This window comes from Gavia stellata, chromosome 7, assembly GCF_030936135.1.
Source record: "Gavia stellata isolate bGavSte3 chromosome 7, bGavSte3.hap2, whole genome shotgun sequence".
In the NCBI taxonomy this organism is placed as follows: Eukaryota; Metazoa; Chordata; class Aves; order Gaviiformes; family Gaviidae; genus Gavia; species Gavia stellata.
The window spans coordinates 42,394,953-42,409,361 of NC_082600.1; the positions used below are offsets into that span (position 1 = coordinate 42,394,953).

Here is a 14,409-nt window from a genome sequence, read left to right on the forward strand (position 1 = left end):
CAGTTGTTCCACTGCAGCCACCTATGTAACCAGCAACTGCAGCTATGTTTCTTCAACAAACGAGCCCCTGCTGGAATGCTTGGCTTAGAAATGAAGCGCTGAGGGTCCTCGTCTAGACCTAGATCATTGTTGTATCTATAGTCATTAATGTCCTTTCTTGCCTTTACTGTCTTCCCATCAGGGACTGGTAACACCAGCAGCTGTAGTAGAGCAAACCCTATGTGTCTGAAATGTTTGGTACTGAGGTAAAACTCCTGCTTTTGCTGTTATTGTTGTTTTTCATGTCTCAGTGGAAAACTCAGTCACAAGCATTTCGAACACATACCTTTTGTTCCTTTTCTCACTTTACAGGAGATGACAGTAGATGATGCTCACATCAGGGCTATCAATGCCCTGGCTATGAAATTGGAGAGACAGAACAAGGAAGAAACAAAGACAATATATGAGCGCCGGAAGCAGCTCAATGAGAAGTGAGTATGCTGTTAAAGCTTCTATGTAAGCAAAAACAAGAAGGGAAGATTAGGTGTCTTGGGCTGAGATAAATGGATGAATTGCAACATGTATTTTCTTCTTTAACATCATGACTACCAAATATTAGGCACTGGAGTTGCCTTTCAAGACTCTCAGAGCAGTTACCCATAAGGATTTCTAATCCAGCAGAGCCAAAGTCATGTTTCTAGCCTTGGAGGCAAATATACTGTTTCACAGCACTTTACACACTAGGTCCTGAAGCTAAGACACTTGCATCTGTTCACATAGTTGTCCTGGTGAAGTGCATTTTGCTACTTCACAGCCCACTAGCTAAGAACCAAAAGCATGAAGACAGAGATTGTGAGGTTATTGAGAGTTTAAGGAACCTGGATCAGTACTTTTTAGCTTTTAACCCCCATGCCATCCTGAAAACTTGGAATAAATATAACCAGATAGTCTTGTGAGGATAATGCTTTATCTCTGTGATGTGTCCCCTATTGTAGGGAAGTGGGGATCAATACACAAGGTAGTTCAGAAATCCTGTCGTTTTACTTAGACCTGAGCATCATGAAACTCAGTTGTGGAGATCCACACCTCTGAAATACACCTCTAAAATATTCTTTTCAATAAAAGGTGGAACAGTTTCCATGGAAACCTGAATGCATACAGGAAGAAGTTAGAGGGGGCCCTAGAGATTCATGCCTTAATCAGAGAAATTGATGACATCACAGAGAGAATTACTGAGAAGGTGAGTTCTCAGATTTTGATTAATTGAAATGGGAAAATACTCTATTTTGCTAACAGTGATAAACTCAGGCATGCAGGTTGCTGGAGAGATACTGAGTATCCAGCAGTGACCTTTGATAGTTGTCTGTGTATCAAGTTTGCATCTCCTTCAGACAATGCTGAGCCAAGTCAGTTCTGAATACCAAAAGCCAGTTAGCTGAGCTACCATAGAGCTTTTTCTGAATTATCTACTTAGCTTGAATATAGCAGCTTCTAGTGTTCCAAATTCAAAGCTAGTTCATTCAGCACTAGCTTGAATATCTCTCCCTATTGTGCAATGCAGACATATTAAATATGCAACTTTGAAAAGTTTTATAAAAATCTTATTGATTCAGAAAATGGAGGTAAAAATGCCTATCCCAGATTATCATTTTGAGACTAATAGAAGAAAAAGGCCATATAAAAACCTAATTATTTCATCCACATAACTAATGATATTAATTTAACTATAACTCAGTAGGCAGATACATAGTGGTACTACTTAAGGTTACAAGGCTGTTGGTTTGAAATTTTTATAACAACTTTCATGAATGTATTTCTTCATTGTCTGGGATTTCACTTCTGGTAGGATTCTGAGAGTCAATTTTACTTTCCATATTTTCATAAAACACACTTGAAAATTTCTGTGCTACAATTTAATGGGAAATATTTGGCTATTTTGGTATATGGAAAAAAAGGGAAAAGAAAGATTGAGAAATGCAGGGAAGCACTCCTGTCTTTGTTTATATGTGAATGGCCAGAGGCACCTTAAGTAGTATTGTGACTCTTCAAAGAGTTGCGAACTCTTGTTCCATCTCTGTAACGAGTGCAGACAAGATGCCCTGTTGATACTTAATAGGACAATAAGAACATTCAGATGGCAATACGAAGAAGGGAAGGAGGACACTGTTTGAAAGAACTAAGATATGATCCTTTTTCTTTTTGTCATCTTCACCATTTGCACATCCCACTGCTCCCTGCAGAGTGGACTGATACAAGCACTGGATTATGGGAAAGATGTGGAAAGTGTGGAAAACCTGATTCGAAGGCATGAAGAGATGGAGAGAGAAATCAGTGTTATTAAGTCCAAAATGGAGGTAAGAAGTGGGGAAGTACAGAGGTTACTGTAAAAGAGTTCATTTTTGCTTCTTGGAAACATGGTGCAAAGATCAACGTGACTCTTCAGATTCATTAGTATGAATTGCACTGCAATGCAAATGCAGCACAGATTTCTTCTCAGTAAGATATTGTGCTGCTTAATCCTACTTTATTGTGTCAAATGTTATTCTTCTTAATGCACCAAAGCTAAGAAGAGAAGTCCTTGGGATTTAACGTTAGCTGCTTCTCTGGCCCTCACCAACAACAAAGATTAGACTGTCCTATATCTTTTGGAAAGTGTGGAATCCAAATTTAACTCTTCTTCTTTCCCCCAGTTTCTGTACTGACTTGAACCAAAATCACAACTCTAGTTCTATTTAGAACTAAAATACAAAACCCACAGTGCATGTAGTTTTCTGACATAGACATCAAAACTAGAAATCTTAGGTTATAATTGCCTGCCTGATCAGCTCTGGCTTTTGTAAAATGGTCAGTTTGCATTGTTTGGGACTAATCTTGAGCATTAAATATGGGTCTGAGATCCTATATAATTGCATATTTTTAATGAAAAGAAATGTCAGCTGAACCACAACAGTAGAAATCCTATGACAACCTCTCACAGTTTTCACTGTTGGCCGGAGTGTTAAGCCTTTTCATATAGAAAATATTTTTGCAAACTTTCTCTAAACTTTTTCTTCACAGTAGTATGCAAATGGTAACATTATGTGTGATACCTTCACACACTGTGACTTTGTTAGCTAATTCTCATATGAAACATGGGTGATTACTAGTCAGCATTCCACAAACAGTGTTAGCAAGGCTGTATGGGGAGCGCTGCATGGAAACAGAAAGATAAGCAAGGTTTAGGTTTGAGTTTGTTTTTTTTATTTTTATGCTGCCACAAATACCATGTACAAAGTATAATATCTGTACTTTTTTATGAATTAAAACCAGCCTGGCACATTCTCCTTTCTGCATAATTAAAATTCTCCATTTTCATCAATTTGATGGAGTTTTACAACAAAGATACCAACTTTAAACCTGGGTTGGTGAGTGTTCATTACTGTTTATCAGGCTGTGTTAAGGAAAACATCATCAACTAGAAGTCTACACTGAAAGTAGTGTTTTGATGCTGCTGTTAGCTGAAATAGACACAAACAATTTTTGGGTCTTCTGCTGAAAGGTAAATCTGGTTGCTTCTGTGTACTGCCATATTTTCATGGCTTTTGTTACCCATCTTAGTTAGGTTAAGCTAATAGAGGTTACAGTTAGCACTTCATTTTCCTGTATGTTTGTCCCTATTCTGCAAAACCACTTTCTTAATTGTAAAGTAACATTTGTGCATGTGAAGCAACATCTCTTTCTTCACACAGATGATTGCTCACAAATGCATTTGTATTTTTTGTGCATATAACAAGTCCCTTTGTATATTTTGTTATTGTAATTTAAATACTTGCTTTTGAAAACTGGAATCTTAAAATGAACTACTTCTCCTGAAAGACAAACTCAGGAATTAATATAAGCATTTGGCATAAATTCACCCCACTATAAATCTCTTCCCAGCCATTGGAACTGGAATCTTTCCACCTTTCCACAAGGAATCCATCCATAAATGACAAACTGACTATGAAGCAACAGGAGATGAAAAACAACTGGCTACGACTCCAGGGACAGGCGAAACAAAGGTAAAGACTTCTAGTGGTCTGAGGCCGCACCTCGAATACTGTGTTCAGTTTTGGGCCCCTCACTACAAGAAAGACATTGAGGGGCTGGAGCGTGTCCAGAGAAGGGCAACAAAGCTGGTGAGGGGTCTGGAACACAAGTCTTATGAGGAGCGGCTGAGGGAGCTGGGGTTGTTTAGCCTGGAGAAGAGGAGGCTGAGGGGAGACCTCATCGCTCTCTACAACTACCTGAAAGGGGGTTGCAGAGAGGTGGGTGCTGGTCTCTTCTCCCAAGTGACTAGTGACAGGACTAGAGGAAATGGCCTCAAGTTGCGCCAGGGGAGGTTCAGGCTGGATATTAGGAAAAAGTTCTTTACTGAGAGAGTAGTGAAACATTGGAATAGGCTGCCCAGGGAGGTGGTAGAGTCACCCTCCCTGGAGGTATTCAAGGAGCGTGTGGATGTGGCATTGTGGGATGTAGCTTGATGGGCATGGAGCTGTGTGGTGTTGGGTGGGTTGGTTTTTGGTGTGTTGTGGTTTGTTGTTGTTGTGTGGGGTGTGGGTTTTTTTTGGTTTGGGTTTTTTTTTTTTTTTTGGACTTGATTATCTTACAGGTCTTTTCCAACCTTAGTGATTCTGTGATTATCTCTCAGCAGGAGCAAAGCTGCTCCGTGGGGTCTCAAATCTACTTGCCAGGGGCCTTATAAAAGTTTTTGAGGATCCTTTACAAAGTTTATACAGGCAGCTAAGACACCTGCATTGGAAAAATTGTGACTTGGTACAAGAAAATTTCCACTGATGTGACTTTGGGAAAACTAATACAACGAGTTTGTGGCTTATCCCACTAAATAATGTTACTCAAATGCCTCCAGACTATCACATTAAATCTATTGTGAAGCCTTTGTGAAAGACTTATTTTTGGATGGTTCTAGAAGATTTTTTTTTTCTTTAATCTTTCCAAAACAAGAAAGGCTTAGGCCTGAGCTGTAATCATTGCTGGAAGCAACAGCTATGAAGGCTTCTTCACCTTTCTTGTCCTGATGAACTGATATAGAAAATGTTGTCTCTAAGGCAGCGTGCATCTCTTGTGATTTTGGTTTAACATGGGGACTGTTAGGAGCTGTAAGGGAAAGCTAGGAGGCTAGAATTCACTGCATTTGGCTTCTCCTAGGATACCTTCCTCTGCAGATGGGGAGGGAAAGGCAACTAGATAATTCTGTGTTGGATAATGCTGAACTGCACATTGTGTGGCAGGAAGGAGAAGCTGGCAGCCTCGTATCAGTTGCAGAAGTTTAACTTGGAGATGAAGGAGATGCTAGATTGGACCCAAAACATCAGAGGCATAATGGAAGCAGGAGGGCTTCCCAAAAGCGCAAATGAAGCAGAAAGCATGATTGAGGAGCATCAGGAGAGAAAGGCAAGTATCATCATCGCTTCTGATTGAACATACTAGGAATCTTTCCCATGGGAATTAATTGCTGCAGACACAGCAGAAGTTTGCTGCATGCATCTGTCAATAACATGGTGAAAAGACTGTTTTCAATAACAGGCTAGGGACAGAAGTCACTTATGTATTGACAGAACTCTACCCTATGGGCTCTTTGGCAGCTCCTGTCTCTGCAAAAAGTCTCAGAAAGCCTCATTAGCTCTCACATGTACTGCTGTTCAACCCTGTAGGTAAAAAGCTGGTTCAGTATCAAAACATGCTCACTGCTGAACTCTTTATTCAGACTGCCAAAAAGTTAATGCCAGTTCATTCTAACTTTGAGTTAGATTTTGTCTTGCAAACTCCATTTGCCTGAGAGGAAAATAAAAACAGCAGTTTGTCTCACACAGGGCAGTAAATCACCATTGGATGGTACTACACATGCAGTTCTGAAACACTTCATATCCCAGTACTAATTACCACACAATCTTTGTTGGCTAATTTGGCTAATATTATTGTTGGATTTTCTAAAAGGAGTGATATTGTTAATTAACCTTAGAAAAAATTTAATATTTTACTTTTTCTCAAGCATCATAGCTATCTTTCAGCTGTTGTGTTACCTTTTCTTTGCAGTTATGTTACTTTTTCTAAAAATCATGCTCCCAGAATCATGACTAATATCCAGTGCTTTGTGGGTTCCATTATTAGCACAAATAGTTTGTAGATTCTGATTCATTTTCTAGACTTGAATTTAGTATGAAGTACCTGAAGTTCCCTCCTTTTTCAGAGTCTTCCTTTCTAACAGTGCCCTCTCATGTCACAGACTTAACAATGTTTTTGCTAATAATTCTTTGTCACAATAGAAATACCCCAAACCACTGATGTAGTGTACTCCAAATTTAGATGCTAGCAAGATCTAAGTCTTTAATATCTGTTTGCAAAGGAACCCATATGGCTCTAAGGAGATAGTCACACAGAAAAGGAGGAATCTAGCCAGTAAGTTCTTTTGTATTGGGTTGACTAAACTAAAATCATAGACAAGACAAGAAAAATTGAGGGTTTTTTTCATTCAGGTTAGTGGCTCAAACCAAAGTCATAGGAGAGACTAGAGTTGAACACAAAGTGCTAATATGAATAAAAAAACCAGAATGGCTGTCTTACAGCTGTGTTATCTGTGGTTGGGCAACACCACCCCCCCAAAAAAGCCCTAAAACCCGCAGTTCTCATTTCAGACATTTAACAGTACATGCCATAGTTTTTAAGGTGTTTTATGAGTTAATACATGGTATTATTTCAGCACGTGGGGTTTTTTATTTTCAAATTGTTTACATTAGGAATTCCACATTCACTTTGCAGGGGTCATAGTTGCTTGTAATGCTTTTGCCTTCAGGATTCAGTATATAGGCATAACTCATTCCTCAGACCAGGTGAAAAAGTTATATGTATTTAATTTTAACGTCACAAAATAAAGTAAAACCATGTCTCTAATGTAATAATCTGATGCCAACTTATTTGGCAGGAGAGGAAAAATTCTAGGCACTGTTTCTCATAAGAGCCACCTTTATGTTGGAAGACTGGGGGGGGTATGGTATTATGGGTGTTCAAAACTGTGTTCATTTATATCTAAGCATTTTCTAATCTGTTTCTAGTTTAATCCCAATTTTGATTTGTTGGAGACCATTTGTTCCTAGAGCAATAAAGTCATTTATTGTCCACGTTTATTTTCTCTTAAGCAATTCTATGCTCTTTCAGTAACATAGCTCAAAGATGAATGATTTTCCATACAAATATTAGTGTTGGAAAGTTACAGCCCATATTCTTCCCCTTAAGGCTTGTATTCTGAATAACTGACGTTCCGTAAACCCTTGCCATCAACCTTAGTAATATATTTTAGGAGGAGATTGAAGCACGAGTGGAAAGATTCAACTCTCTCAGTAACTACGGTCAAGAACTTGCCAATTCTGGTCACTACGCAACCCCTGAGATTCACCAGTCCCTCTCCAGACTACAGCAAGCCTGGTCTGAATTGATCCAAGCATGGCAGGAGCAATATATAAAATTATTTCAGGCACAAGATTTACAGGTGAGTAAAAGGCATTCAACAGAGAATGCACATGCCACTGACAACTTTCCTCAGTATAAACAGCAAATTTATAAGATGGTATAATGAAAGCTATGCTAATAATACCCAGTGTTTAATGCATATTTCACTGGTTTCTGGAAGGTATGCTGAGGGCCAAGCACATTCAGTACTGGCAGGACTTTTAGAAATCGTACCTTTGCAAATCAAAGAAATTTCTGTGAAATATGTGCTCATATGTTTTTCAAAGGCTATAAAACTTAGCAAAATTTTTTCAAACTCTCATGCAACTGGAAAAAGGTACATACTTAAAATGGAACATCACTACCAAATTCTATAACCTCCCCAAAAAAACATGGAGGCAGGCAAGTATTTAAAAAAGAATTCTCTGAAGAAAAATTTAGCGTGAACAGAATACTGTATTTTTCCCGTTTTTTTCTCCTAAGAAAAGAACTCTTTTGGCTGCAGTTTTCCAGAAATACTTCCCTGTAACAGTCATCTCACTTACAAAATTTCTGCTCAAATGGCTTATTGGCAAAAGTTAGAAATAACTGAAATGGAGATATTACAATGGGGAATGTCAAGTACCTTAAATAACAGCTGGTGCTACTAGTCCCATCTAAAAAGCCAAACCATATGGTAAGGGCTGCTTTCATGCTTCTTTATATATTACATTCTACTTATTTCAGGCCATGTTACCGTGCTTTTTATTGGCCAGTTACCTTACACAGCACTCTCTACACTATTAGCAAAGAAGCTACAAGTACTTGTATTTTATCCTATGTCTTAGACAAAAACAAATAATCATATTATAAAGGAGAAAGTTACAATAATAATTGTTATGCATGTCATTTTTGTAGCATCTAATGCTTATTGCCATCCAGTGCTATGCAGTTAATTTTTGGAATAGCCCTGGAAATTTGTTTTTTTCAGCATACCCTGCCAAAGTCATGTTTGCCTCTGTTGTACACCGTGTTTATGACTGCTTTTTTTCCCTATACAGAAATTCTATGGCTACGTGGAACAGACTGAGAGCTGGCTCAGCAGCAAAGAGGCTTTCCTAGCCAATGAGGACTTAGGGGTAGGTGCTCTGGGAAATTACAATTTTCTCTACAATTGGTCTGGAGGAAAGGGAGCTGTGAAGTATAATGATGTGCTCTGAACCTTCCTGTGATTTTTCTCCTTCTGAAGTTACTGCTCCATCTTGTTGACGGTTTAGGATCAGATTTCTTACCTTGATACTTACACAGGATAGGATTCTAAGCCCTAAGAGTAATGAAACAGTCCAACTACTCTGATTATAGCAGGAAAATGAGACTGCATCTCTAACTGGTCATATCTGACCCAAACACATTTACCAGCAGTGTGCAAGTCATCACTGCTGTCACTGTTGACATACCCAGTGTAGGTTTAAATTATGTACCTCAGGCACCAGTAACACTGCAATAACTGAAACCACAGACTGATGCATGGGTTGCAAAAGCTATGCACGATGCTGGATATACATTCTGATGCTTGGCTTACCCTGTGCCTTGTATAGGTAGTGCTATCAAATTAGTTGTCTCTGCAGGAACTACAATTACATCTCAGAGTTCAATGTAGATGTAAGTGGTACAAATGAAATGAAAAACATATAATGCTAGTGGCTGGTGTCTCTCTCTGTAATCTTCAGCCTGGAGGTATGCATTTACAGTCCTTCCATTGAATTACATGAGATTTAGAAGGAGCCAACCATTTTCCAGTCATATTTAGCTCAGCAATAGACAGAAAATGTTCTGTGAGTACTTTCCCTTCCAATGACTCGTGTAAGGACCGAGAAGTTTAGATTTTTTTCTGACCCATTTAATGTCAGCTTTATTGCTTCCTTTAGAATAGTGGGAAAGCAGAGTTTATTGTGGTAACAACATTTTGACACCACTAATTCTAAAATTAAAAGTGCAGAGGGGTGCTGACAAGAGCACTCTGAGTCATTAAGCTTGGGATTCACAAATGTTACAAGAAGTCAAATTCTGTGTTTCTCTCCAGATCAACTGTAATTAATCAGACTCCAGTCCTCAAATCCAAATCTGGATCTGAGCTCTTCCAAATTCCATGGGTTGAAACCAAGGCTCTAATTTTAATCTCTTTCTGCGACATATTTGTTCACTTAGCTCTGATTTCAGTTTGGCATCCCACATTTGCTTCCAAAATAGAATCTATCTTAAGATTGATTTACGATTAGGAGCTGATGCTTTATCTCTTGAGAAGTTACATGTTCTGTGCAGCACAACAATATGCAGGAGAAGCTAAGCATCCAGCAGTTCAGTTTTGACCCTGAAATAATGGCCTCAGACCATGCATAGAACATTATTTAGGCCCCAAGTCTCAGATTCAATGCCAATAAATTTCAAAGACCAATAAATTTTCTTGGCAGCTTGCAAATGTGGGGTAAATGCCATTTAGCTTCTGGATTATCAGTGTTGTGGATGGAAAAACTCTGACTGAAAGCAGCTTCCCTTTGTTGAATTCTATCCAGGACTCAGTGTCTAGTGTGGAGAGCCTACAGCGGAAACACACGCAGTTTGAAAAAGCCCTGGAAGCTCAGATGGAAAAAATTGATGAGATGGCTTCGTTTGCTCAGCAGCTTACGCAGAACAAGCATTATGACTCAGATAACATCACCAACAGATGCCAGGCCGTTCTAAGGAGGTGAAGTCAAACCCTTCTCATGTCAGCCACTCAACTCTTCTGCAATGAGACTCTCCCCGTGTGATTAGTATCTTTAAATGTTTTAAGAGAACCATAAACTGGTTTGCATTTATTCAGCTTTGCACTTTGCACTGTGATCTTGCCAAATTGTCCTGAGTCTAGTCAATATTTCATTAGGAGGCTTTCAAAATACAGGTAAGTGGAGGGGGGAGCAGGATTCAGAAAAAGGCAGTTTTCCTATAGTTCTGTATCCTGGCCTGGTCTTAGGGACAGTGCTGCAAACAAAAGACAGAGGCCTGCTGTGCCATTAAATACTTAATTATCATTAAATAACATCAAGAAAGGTCATTTGCTACACAACTGCTTTTTCACTGCTCTAATGGGGTTGATCTTAAAGCCCTGCTCAAATTATCCACTAGGGCAATTGCAATTTTTCTGATCAGATCTTGCCCTTTCATGTGGATTACTTTATTTCTCCTAGCATGTTGCATATTGTCAGCATTTAAGATGAATAGTAGAAGCAGTTATATTCAGTGCTATGGTAGATGAAAAGATACACATAAAATTTACAGAGAGATTGGAGATCCCTAACGATTAAAGTGAACATATGAATTTATTAATATGATCAAACTATCCCATGCTTGCATTAACATGAATAAAGTGCTGCAGGTCCATGTTTGGAAAAAAGATGAAAGGATAGTGTAGGTTTGGTTTATCAGTGACAAACACCATCATACTCACAGGCTTTCCATATAAGAAACATGCTGAGTTTTTGTTCTCTTGTACCCTGAAAGGCAATAATGGTGATTCCTAGAGGCAGATATCATACATACAGAATTTGTGTGTACTTTAAACATACCTATCTGCTAGTTCCTATAGTGTCCTGAGCATCTTCTCTGGCAGTCCAAATCATGGAAGGCTGCATATTATGGAGAGCTCTTTCCTAGAGAATGCAGGGTTAGATCCACATGTGGTTTAGAGATGAAAATTGAAAACACTTATCCCATCTAATTTACTCCGTGGCTTTTACCTCACACATCTGTCTTCATCTCAGAAAACAGAAACTGCTGGAGAATGCTGCTGCTCGCAGACATCTGCTAGAGGAATCAAGGCTTCTACAGAAGTTGCTGAGGAATTCCTTTGAGGTACAATTACACAAGATTCATGCTATTCTGGTTTCTTAAAGCATACTGCACTGCATAGATCTGAATCTCTGAAGGGATTTACTGTGAGAAAAATCAAGGAACTGAGTCTGGAATGAGAAGATATTGGGAAAGATGAGGATTAGAGTGAAGGGGTATTTTTCAGCTTTCAAGTCACATCTTCCCTCCAGTCACCAGATGAAAGATCTACTTGGCATTGGATGCCAGCAAAATGCAGAAGTAGTAAATGCATTAAAAGGGAATGTGCCACCATTTTAAAATTAATGGGAAGAGTCAAATTAGTTCTTTTCTTGTGAGATACTGACAGTGGGTTAGAAATAGGGAGATAATTGCCCTTTCTCTTCCATGCATATATGTGTGCATGCACACATGTGCCCAAGCACTTTCTCAGCTTTCCAGGTAACAGTGCTGGTAAACAGAGATATAGGGGTGACTTCATTATGAAAGACAGGAGGAGCTTAGGGAAGCAGAACCTCAGAAGGACAACTCATTTGTGTCCTCGCTCACTAGTCCCATGTTTTATACATATTAGAGGAGACCCTGGCAGGTTGGAGCTGAAGAAACACCAAAGGTTTTTTCTACTTCTATTCTTTCCTCCCCAAAGGTGGCTGCCTGGATCAATGAGAAGAATAGCATTGCCCAGGATGATAGCTGGAAGGATCCAAGCAATCTGCAGACCAAACTGCAGAAGCACCAGACTTTCCAAGCGGAGATCATGGCCAATAGAAATCGCCTGGACTCCATCAAATCTGTGAGAGAAGTGGGGTTGTTGGCAAGGGTGGGCAACTGGCATGAAAGACTGCAGACAGTCTGAGCTACAGTGATCTCAAACAAGTGAGGGGGAATCACCGTCCCCTCACTGACATCGTTCACGCTGTCTCTGAGGGGACTTGAGAGGCCTCTTCTTTTAGTCTATCAAGAACTTTGTGTCCATCGGTTTCTTTCAACCTTCTTACTGTCTAGTGTGATCTTGCTATCTATATTCACTGTGCATGCAATGGAAAGAGATGGGTGCTTTCAATGAAAGATTCAGTGCACTGACTTTAGGGACTTCTCTCTGGGGTGAATGTCACTTTAGAGGTACACCTGTTTCTTCCCAGCAGGGAACCTAGCTGACTGGATGCCCAACTTTAATAAATCAGATAAGATGTATCCAACAAAAAAGGATCAAGAAGAGTTTTCAAGTGTTGCTTTTGCAGAGACATGCTAGTAGGAGAGATGTGAGGGAAGTCTGACAAGCTTTGTCACATACTTGGCAGAAGCTGTGATCAGATGATGAGTTTGGAAGGACAGACTGTTACATGTTTATTAACCTTATTTTCAGCACAGTGCTTATGAGCTGTATTTTGCAATAGATAACTAAGCACTAAAGGTGGATTCTCTCCTCAGACTCACCTGCATCCAGTGTTGTAGAAACCCCCCCCCTTTTTTTTTTTAAACCTTTTAACCCCCCTGTGTGCAGACACAACAGGCGGGTTAAAGGATGGAGTTACAATTCTCTCTAAACTAATCTGTTTTTAAAGAGTTGTTTGCGCAATCTCTTTCTCATTATTTCTTGATGCCCTGTTGGTTTTGTTGGGAATAGCCTTAGTAGTTGCTCTTTAGAAGAAAATTAGCATCTGCTTTCCTGGTATAGAATCTTTCTCTTGCTGTGCCTCCTCTTCCCCACTGCAAAATGTAGAAATAACTCAGTTTAGCTTTCTAAAGGAAACTTGGTCCCAGCTCAAGGATATACCTACAGACTCTTCTACCTGATGGAGGTCTTGCTGTGCCCCCTCTACCTCTTCTTCTGCCAACCTGTTAAGCATCTGCAGCTTAGGGATTAGAAATGCAGATAGACTTTTATTACATAATGCAGTGGTACAATGGTACATGGTTAAAAGGGGTTTTATTACCTCATGCAGTGGTTCACTTGTATGAGATAGCTCTCTCTTAACATGCAAGGAAGGGAATAGAAAAGGACAGGTGGATGGGCAATCTCAAACAGTGATCATAAAATGCGGGACATCACAGAAAAAACTGAGTGCTTGCAAACTAGGCTCTCTGCCAGCTTTTAGGCAAGGTAGGTGTTGCGTAATAAAGATTCTCTTTACCCTTTGTCTTCTAATATTGCCTTCTAGCATTTCAAATAGTTTTAGAAGCCAGAAAAACAGGAAAATCAGCCTCTGCCCTAGTTTCAGGAAGCATTTTGCCCTTATCTGTTTTTTCTTCGTCTCTGCAGCCTCTATCTGTATGTCAGAAAGTGATGGCTGCAGCTAGCTCTTTACATAGCAGTGCCAGTAGACTGTTTATGGAGGCAAAAGTGATATATTCTGGTGCTTTCAGCAAAGGAAGAAAACTTTGACTGTTCTCTCTGCTATAGGAAGGGGAGAAGATGCTCCATGAGAAGCACTATGCCCCTGAAGCCATTCAGTCCAGACTACAAGAAATGGAAGAGCTATGGGAGGAACTGCTAGCAAGTTGCCAGGATAAACGAGCCAAGCTGCAGGATGCTTACAAGGTAATACAGGGATGCCAGTGGTTGGGTCTTGGTGTCATTTCCAGAGATAGCACAGCTGCCTTGCTACCTGTATCATCTACAAGTGTGTCACTTGATACAATCAGACCTGATTCCTCAAGACCATTAGAGCAATGAAACCACTAAATGTGGACTGATTGAATGGAATCAGCAGAACTTGAGATCCCTATGGAGGGAAAAGGATTTGTAGGCGGTGTTCCCTTCTGCTTTCTGCTGCTGGTTTAGATCAGGATTCTAGAGACGGATACTGAGGTAAAATGCGTTCACTCATATATGTTAACTCTCTGCATCTGTTGCAATGGCATCTTTTCTCCAACACGTTGAGAAAGAAACCCATAGCTGCTTTTCATTCTTCTAGCTCCAGGCACATGAATTCTCATGACTGAGTTCTGCATGGGCTATCAGACATTCTGTGGGTATAAAATAGAGCTCTCCCTTTAAATGGCTTCCTTTTAAGGTACTGTGCCCATCATTTATATTTGCGCAACACAAGTAAGATTAGCTCTTGTTCTCTGCATCTGTTCTTGAGTTCACCCTGA

The 14,409-nt window shown here is 39.7% G+C and overlaps 1 protein-coding gene across 1 annotated transcript in view; it reads left to right on the forward strand.

Moving 5' to 3' along the window:
* Positions 1 to 14,409, forward strand: part of SPTBN5 (spectrin beta, non-erythrocytic 5) — a 94,870-nt gene that overhangs the window by 61,617 nt on the left and 18,844 nt on the right. The window contains exons 39-49 of the mRNA XM_009820859.2: positions 352 to 470; positions 1,105 to 1,219; positions 2,220 to 2,333; positions 3,898 to 4,019; positions 5,250 to 5,412; positions 7,316 to 7,504; positions 8,505 to 8,582; positions 10,017 to 10,189; positions 11,244 to 11,334; positions 11,957 to 12,103; positions 13,715 to 13,852. Coding sequence (XP_009819161.2) covers positions 352 to 470; positions 1,105 to 1,219; positions 2,220 to 2,333; positions 3,898 to 4,019; positions 5,250 to 5,412; positions 7,316 to 7,504; positions 8,505 to 8,582; positions 10,017 to 10,189; positions 11,244 to 11,334; positions 11,957 to 12,103; positions 13,715 to 13,852 — 1,449 coding nt within the window. The remainder of the gene's footprint in view (positions 1 to 351; positions 471 to 1,104; positions 1,220 to 2,219; positions 2,334 to 3,897; positions 4,020 to 5,249; positions 5,413 to 7,315; positions 7,505 to 8,504; positions 8,583 to 10,016; positions 10,190 to 11,243; positions 11,335 to 11,956; positions 12,104 to 13,714; positions 13,853 to 14,409) is intronic.